The sequence below is a fragment of the Salpingoeca rosetta genome (genome assembly GCF_000188695.1).
Source record: "Salpingoeca rosetta unplaced genomic scaffold supercont1.5, whole genome shotgun sequence".
In the NCBI taxonomy this organism is placed as follows: Eukaryota; class Choanoflagellata; order Craspedida; family Salpingoecidae; genus Salpingoeca; species Salpingoeca rosetta.
In genome coordinates this window covers 2,224,182-2,232,645 of record NW_004754929.1, presented here as the reverse complement: position 1 = coordinate 2,232,645, position 8,464 = coordinate 2,224,182, and the positions used below count along the sequence as shown (strand labels likewise).

General features: G+C 53.4%; 2 protein-coding genes across 2 annotated transcripts in view; both read right to left on the bottom strand.

Moving 5' to 3' along the window:
• Positions 1 to 6,692: 6,692 nt before the first annotated feature.
• Positions 6,693 to 7,521, bottom strand: PTSG_11891 (uncharacterized protein; the record flags this gene model as incomplete). Its single annotated transcript, XM_004996994.1, has 3 exons — positions 6,693 to 6,872; positions 7,100 to 7,249; positions 7,498 to 7,521. The coding sequence occupies 3 exons, from the start codon at positions 7,519 to 7,521 to the stop codon at positions 6,693 to 6,695; spliced, it is 354 nt and encodes a 117-aa protein (XP_004997051.1).
• A 29-nt stretch (positions 7,522 to 7,550) lies between these two features.
• The window catches only part of PTSG_02561 (uncharacterized protein), a gene marked incomplete at both ends in the record, with an annotated part of 1,765 nt that continues 851 nt past the window's right edge, over positions 7,551 to 8,464 (bottom strand). Inside the window, 3 exons of the mRNA XM_004996993.1 lie at positions 7,551 to 7,583; positions 7,844 to 7,894; positions 8,086 to 8,204. Of these exons, the coding sequence (XP_004997050.1) occupies positions 7,551 to 7,583; positions 7,844 to 7,894; positions 8,086 to 8,204 (203 nt within the window). The remainder of the gene's footprint in view (positions 7,584 to 7,843; positions 7,895 to 8,085; positions 8,205 to 8,464) is intronic.

Sequence of the window (8,464 nt, the reverse complement as noted above, 5' to 3'; positions counted from 1 at the left end):
TCTCGCTGCGTCACATATCACACATGAAATGCGAATGTGAGGAGAGAAGAACAATCAAGAGCCAACAAATGCGTGTTCGTATGAGAGGAATGACCAGCGCTTCACGCTGTCACACTCAGAGGAAGCTGAACAATCAGCTCGCCCTCTTTCCGCAAACACAGTCGTTGCTCGCCACAAGCGCATATGTCGTGTGTTGCTTTTGCTTCTGTGTAGTAGAGATGCGTTTGCTCATGCGAGTGATCACAAGAACACACACAGAGACACAAGCAATCGCTTGCTCGCCTCCCCACATGCGCCTCATCACACCCACACACAATGCTCACGCATCACCCACATAAGCATCCACACACACAAACACACGCCCGTGCTGTTCTCATTGCATGTGCTGTGCACGCATGTGTGCTCGTGCAAGCATTGCTCACAACACACTCAAGAGTGTCGCTTCGCTTTGCCTGCACTCACACACACACATCACACACACACATGAAGAGAGAGGTCGCTCAGAACACAGCAGAACAAAGACCCAAGAAGAAAGAGAAGTTGTAGCTGCAAGGGCGCAGACGCGGCTTTTCGTGCCCGCAAGCAATCCTGCTCAGCGACATTCGCCTTGCTCTCTTGCTTGCGCCTCTACTCAGCGGCTCTATACCTTTGCCTTCTCTTTTTCTTTTTTGTCTTGCTCATTTGCATCCTTCCCCTCATGTATGCCAATCCATCGAGCGGCAGCTGTTTGAACTGCTGCTTTGTCCTAGTGTACTTTGCCTGCAGGCACCGCAAGCTAGATTCAGTGATTCTGCTAGATCTAGATTTGTGACTGGATCTAGCGAGTGTGAACAGCTTCACTGCATCAAGCTTCTTCACACTGCTCACACCCCAAAATCCCCTGGCCCGTGACCAACCACTGCTTGCATGCATGCAATTTTCGCTTGCGCTCCACCTGCATGCTGCACAGCTGGTGCATCAGGACGCAGCGTTCAGACACTACTCATCACAGTTTTTGGCTTTTTTTTCTTCACATGATTGCACCTTTCTTCTGCACCCTTTTTTGACTTCACCGCTCCAGTCTCCCTACTCCGATGATCAAGTGAGCAAGCGAGCAAACGTCACTGCACCATGCCATGAGCTGCAGCAACAGGCACAAGACCACGTGGCTGGCTTGCAGGCACACGTGCGCGCGAGCACACCGCGCTGTGCGCACTTCTACTTGCCTGCAGGCACGCTGCGCTGAAACAAGAAGAGGAACTGCGGAGTAGAGCAGCAAGGATGGATTCGTTTCCATGTGATTGCACAAGAGACGAGCAAGCAGGCAGAGAACGACGAGGAGCAGCGCAAGGGACGCGTGTACACGTGTGTATGCATGCGTTTGTGTGTAGATGTTGCCTGCAGGCACGGGAACGTGTTTCTGATTAAAGTGGAATGGATGAGTAGCATCCCTCTGCTCACTGCAAATACACTTGCATGCGATTGCGCAGTGTTGTTGTGTTGCTGGCAAGCATTGGTAGCTTCTCTTACATGAATTGGATTCACTGCAAAACGATCCTCTGCTCACAGGCAAACACACTTGCATGCAATTGCGCAGTGCTGCTGTGTTGCTCGCAAGCCCTCACAGTTTCTCCTACTTGCATTAGATTCACTCCAGCACATCCGTCTACTCCCTGCTGTGTTACTCGCAAGCACTCACAACTTCTCCTACTTGCATTGGATTCAATCCACAATGATACCTCTACTCACTGTTGTGTTACTTGCAAGCACTCACAACATCTCCTGCTTGCATTGGATTCACTCCATTCCATCCGTCTACTCACTCGCAGGCACTCACAACTTCTCCTGCTTCCATTGGATTCACTCCACTACATCCGTCTGCATGCACTCACAACGTCTCCTACTCCCATTGGATTCACTCCACTACATCCGTCTACTTGCTGCAGACACCTCGTGCGTACGCTTGCTTGCTCTGTGCGTGTTGCTTGCAAGTACCCACAACTTTCCTTGCTTCCACCTTGTTCACTTCACAACACTCCTCCACTCACTTGTCACTGTGTCATTGCATCACCCACCATGCCTGCACGCACCTGCGATCGACCCTTTATCAATCTACACCATCACTCACACTGCTCTGTCACTCCCTCGCCACTTCACTCCACTCCACTCCACTTCACTCAGCAACATCGCCTCGCTTCTTGGATTTACTCTCCAACATCACCTGCGCTTCCCCTCTCGCCTCCAGCAGCGATATGTTCAGGATTTCAGGTGCGTAAGAAGCTCGCTGCAATCGCCTCCTCCTCTTCCCGCTTTACCTTCTCTCTTCGTGCATGCTTGCTCCTGCTTCCTTTGCTTCACCGCCACAATCACAACACAACCCAAAACACAACATCCACAACCATGCATGTGCCGCTTTGTCCCTTTGTCTCTCCCTTCACTCACACTTGCTTCCTTCTCTCTTCCCTTTGCCTTTCCACATTCCATGTGTTGCATTGTTGCTTTGCACTTGTTGCCACATGCTTCACCCTGGTCTCTTCCTCTCTTCCATCCACTCACCACCACACAGCACCCCTCCACACAACATCACTCGTCCTTCACTTTACTTCACACGACACAGCACCCCTCCACACAACATCACTCGTCCTTCACTTTACTTCACACGACACAGCACCACAACACAACCCACTGTGTGTATTTGTGCTTCCCTTCTTCCCCTTCTTTCACCACCTTGTCACCACAAGCCTTGTTTGTCTATTTCACCTGCGTTCCACCACCACCCCTGTCTTGTTTCAATTCTTGCCACTGCTGCTGTTGTTTCCATGTGTTTGCATACCTTCCCTTGTCCTTGTTTACTACTTTGTGCCGCCACTCCTTCCCTTCCCCTTCCCTTCCCTTCCTGCCTCGTTCCTGTTTCATGCTGCATGTGTTACAACACATCATAAACCCATCAAGCCCACACTGCCGCCTTCTTCAACGTCAGCCCTGTTCACATCCACCATCACCAGTCGCTGCAATCATCACTCGCTTCATCCTTGCCCCCACTCCCCACGTTCACAGCTGCTGCTGTCCTCACCTTCATGCAACACCCACTCCACAGCCGCACGACCAGCTCGCCACTAACCCAAGTCACATCACAACAACACACACTGTGTTCACTGCAACCATCCACAACCATCCACCAGCAGCAGCAACACACGATACACACAGCTGCACATGCGTGTTGCATTGTATATTTCCACTTCACTTCAGCAACACGACAGCAAGCAAACACACACACACACACACGCGTGGCAAGAACAGATGAGAAAGCATCCCCATCCCCATATCAACTGCAAGCAACACACACAACAAGCGACAGCTCCATGCTACGCCACACCGCTTCACTCCCCCATCAGCCGCCATCATCACCATCAGCCAAAATAACAACAGCAGCAGCAGTGTGCATGCTGTGGTAGGAGAGAAGAGAGAGAGAGAGAAGGGAAAGGGAGGGAGGAAGGCAGAGGGATACAAGGAGAGAGACGTGCACGCTGTCAACAACAACACGACACAACAACACAACACAACACAATGCAACGCCACCCGCTCACGCTCCCCTCCTTCTCCAACGAGGTGCGTGGTCTATGGCAGCCCCACGTCTTGCTTGCTTGTCCTGTGTCCTTGCTTGCTCGTGTGTCCTTGCTTGGTTGTGCGTGCCTTGCCATGGGGTCCAACACACAGCCTGCACTTCCCCTGCACAAGCGTCCATGTGTGTGTGTGCATGTGCGTGTGGGGATGACAAAGAGGGAAGAGGGAAGGGAGCAGAAGAAGAAAGGGAGAGATGGGGAGGTGCGTGAGAACAGACGATGGTGATGGGCGCACACGACGTGGTTGTGGTGAACACACACACACAAGCACAGAGAAGCAGCAACGCACAACAGACACAACAAACACAAACAGGGGGGAACAAGAGCAAGCAGTAGCGCAACACACACACACACACACCAAGGGAAGGACATCAGCCAGCCAGCATCATCCAACACGCCTTGCTTCCACTGGTCCATCCATGCAGCAATGCGGGTGGCAGCAGAGGAGAGAAGGAAGAGTATGCCCTGCCTGCTTGGCTGCCTGTGTGAGGATGTGTGCCTGCACACCCACTCACTGTGTGCCTGCGTGTGTCTGTGTGTCAACATCCATACACACAGGTGTGAGACAGAGGGAAGCAAGCAGCCACCACACACACTGTGTGAATTACAAGCAGACACAGCATGAACGACATGCACACAGTCACAGTCACACGCACGTGCAAGTGCAACGCACCGTGAGGTGGCATCAGACTGCCAGTCAGCGTGCGTGTGTGTGCGTGTGTGTTCACACACGCGTGTGTGTGGGTCGATGCGGCCCGTCATCCCTCTCTGTGTGCGTGTGTGAGCCAAATACATCCACTGCAGCAGGAGTGCGTGTGAGATCACAACACCCACCACAGCCACGTCCCACCTCTCCCTCCTTCACACAAGCACAAACACACACGCACCCACACAGCAGTCAAACCAATTGACACAACTCGCCCAAACTCACGGTGCCAGCGTGCCATGGGCCTGTGCAGCACATATGTCAGCCTCACCGACTGTGGGCAACGCCTTGCATGCCTTTGGCCCTGCACACATCCATGGTGTGGTTGCTGCTGTGCGTGTTCTCTGCTTGCACCTGTTCACCATCACACCATCACCCACCACATCCCCACACAGTCCATGGAACCAAACGAGACCACCCACAACAGAACCGCCAGTGAGTGCCCGTCACAACGCGCACCCTCTCCCTCCTCTCCGCCGACCCTGCGCCAGCCACGCACACGAACAACGCAAGCCACCTCCCGCTCAAACACACACGCACCTTGATTCGCGTTTCGCCTGCTGCTTGTTGCGTTTGTGTTGGTCTTGTTGTTTCGTGTTTGGGCGATTTGTGGAAGATGCCACAAACAATCGCCCACTGCTGCGGCAACTTCTGCGGTTGTTTGTTGAAGGGCGGACTTGCTTGCTTTGCTTGGTTGCTTGGTTGGTTGGTTTCAATGAGACAAGAAGAAGGAGAAGGAGAAGAAGGGGGAACAGCACTGTGTGTGTGAATGCAACGCAGGCTCACAGGCCTTGCAGGCTGAGGAGGGAAGAAGAGAAGGGGAGAAGAAAGGGGGATGGAAAAGAAGAAGAAACAAACACACACACACACACACACACAGATGTGGACAGCATGCGCCCTCTCTCCTCTCATCCTCCTTCTCCTCCTCACAGTCACAACAGACAACCAACAGCCACACAAGGGCTGGAAGAGAAAACAAACAAGGGGAGGGGAGCAACAGCCACCCAGCCAGATCGCCATGGAAGCAAGAGGCGAGGCGATGGAGAGGGGAAAGGAGAACACCGTCCATCAACACACACGCACACGCACACACATCTGTTGGGAGCCCCACGTCCTCTGTCCCTCCTTCCTTTCCTCTTCCTTTCCTCTTCCTTTCCTTGGCCTGGGTTGAGTTGGGTTGGTTTGAGGTGGCACAGCTTGCCATGGCGTGTCCATGCGTGGATATGGGTGTTGGACGTGGATGGGTTCCTCACTCTGTGTGTGAAAAGCGATGGAGGGAAACAGTGAAAGGGGTGGTAGCAGCAGGGGAGGAGGAAGAAGGAGAAGAAGCAAGGGGAAGGGGTGGATGTGAGCATGCCATGCGTGAATGGACAGCAAAAACACATGGGGGTGGGTGATGATGATGTGCTTGGTGTTGTGCGTTGTGTGTGATGGCACAAGGACACAAAGGTCAACCACACACGCAATCACACACACCTCGTCGTCGATCAACGCATCTGCCCGACATATGCGCACACGCACATCTGCAGTCACACACACACACACACACAGTCACACACAGTCACACATGGCATTGCAGAGTGAGACGATGCACCATGCACACGCATGCACAACAATGCAACCACAACCACCACAACCACCACAACGACATCATATCTCCCCTCATCTCCATCCCCCAAATGCACGGTCACATGACCAGGTACACAGCCATGGTGGTGATGGTGGCCATGATGAATGGCTTCCCCACTTCCCCTCAACCTCTTCCACCAAACACACACGGCATTGCGTGCCCTCACCTCGTGCATCGTGTCGCTGTCGGCGTGGTTGATGGCGATGCACACACGCACACGCACACACGCACACATGGCTGTGTGTGTTCCCAGTTGAGATGAGCAACGGAGAGAGGAATGGGCGACACGACACGATGGCCAGTCAACCCCAGCCAATCCAATCCAGCATCCACCGCCGTATGTTGCCTGCTGCAGTCATCATCACAATCACACAGGTGCAAGGAAAAGGAATGAGCCACTGATATGTGTGTCATTGTCATGTGATACCATCACCACACGATTCACGTGCATGTACACACGCGCACCCCCATTCCCCCCAACCAACATCATCATCGCCCTCCTATCACTTCGTTTCCCCTCCCTCCTTTGGCTCTGCACTCCCACGTCGCACCACCACCACCATCATCACCACCATCACCGTGTCACTTCCCTCCTCCCCCTGCTTGTCCCACTCCACACAACTCAGCCCACCAACCAACCAACCAACCGCCAACGATCATCCTCACATGTGCTTGATGCAGCCAGCCAGCCAGCCGATGTGCCACAGCAAAGCCAGAAAAAGGGAACCGCAATCACATGTCACGGCCACCATCGTCATCGCTGATGGAGCAGAAAGAGGAGATGAAGGGAGAAGAGTGGTGGGCACGAGTCGTGTCCTTCCTTGTCTTCATCGGTGCATCCCAAACACGGTGCACAGCGCACAGGCACACGCACGGCCATCATCACAGCAGCACCAGCAGCAGCACAAGCTTGCATGCCTGCCTGCGTGTATGCCTGTGAGGCAAGGAGAAACCAACCAGGGACGAACAAAAATGACCGGTGATGGTGAGGACAGGAAAGGAGGGACACAAAGGGACCACGCATGGGACTATGCAGCATGTTGTGGGTGGGGTGCATCACCTACACACAAGAACAACGAAGCAAGCACCCAACAAGCAAGCAGCCAAGCAAGCAAGCGCACCACATCACCACATCCACTGCATCCACAACTGCTGCAATACCTGCTGTTGGCCGTTGTCTTGAGCACGCCTCAACAGCTTCACATCGCATGGGGGGAAGGCTGATGATGATGATGATGATGACACAGAGCAAAGGCGATTGGTTGGGAAAGGAGGAAGGGAAATCGGTTGGGGAAACCCGCACACGTCCGCCTGCAGCCACGCACACACGCACACACACACATTTGAGTTGTGTGATTGATTCATGTGCGACACACGTCAGTGCAACCACCCCACAGCCAATGTCTGCTCTGGTGTGTTGGCATGCGTGTGTACACGCGTGCGTGCGTATGTGTACTACCACCCCATCACCACACACACACACACACACACACACACACACACACACACACACACACACACACACACACACACACACACACACAGCGGCAGCGTCTCACCTGGTGCCGTTTTTTCTCGCACATTTGTGTGTGCGTGTATCGCCCTGCTCATGTCATGAGGGCCTGGGAAGAGAACGGCCACCGTCCTGTGCAAAACACACACATGTGCACATGCGCAAGCACAAACAACAAAATCAGCAAGAATGACACCACGCAGTGAGCCAGCATGGCAGAAACAAACCACATCCACCTCCTTGTGCCACATTCGCATCACCCACATCACCACCTGTGCACGCACATTCCAAACACAGATACACACCACGACGACCACAACCACCACCACCACAAGCATCACATCTGCACATGCAAGGGCATGCGCTGTCGACATGCACCACAAACCACTCACCACAATCATCGTCGTCATGCGAGGCAACGGCGCATCGACGCACATCACACCCTGTGTGCGTGTGAAGAAAGAGGTGAGTTGTTACAGAATCAGATTGTCAACGACAACAACATCCATTGCCAGCACCAACAGACCCAACGACATCTAACGAACCCTTCACAATCACACACATACATGCTAATGTTCACACCCAACACATCACACACCACCCACATCACCACAACCACCACCATTCATCTTACCTCCACATCCATGGCCGCAGCTGCTGCTGTTGGTGACCAAAAACGACGACGAGGAGGAGATGGACCAGAGCCAGAGGGCCAGTTCATCCACAATGCAGCCACATCAGGTACTGCTGTTGCTGATGGTGGAAACGGTGAAAACAAACGGCCCCTTGCCACGCCGTGCTCGCTCGGCTGCTAGCTTGGTTGGTCGGTTGGACGGAGACGGAGACACGCCCTTTGTCCAAATCAATCGAACAGGAGAGAAGAAGAAGAAAAGACACATGAGTGGACAGAACAGACAAGGAAAGAGGGAGGCGAAGGGAGGAAACACAACATGTCAACTAACACACACACACACACACACACACTTACGCTCTCTCCACTTTCTCAGTAACAC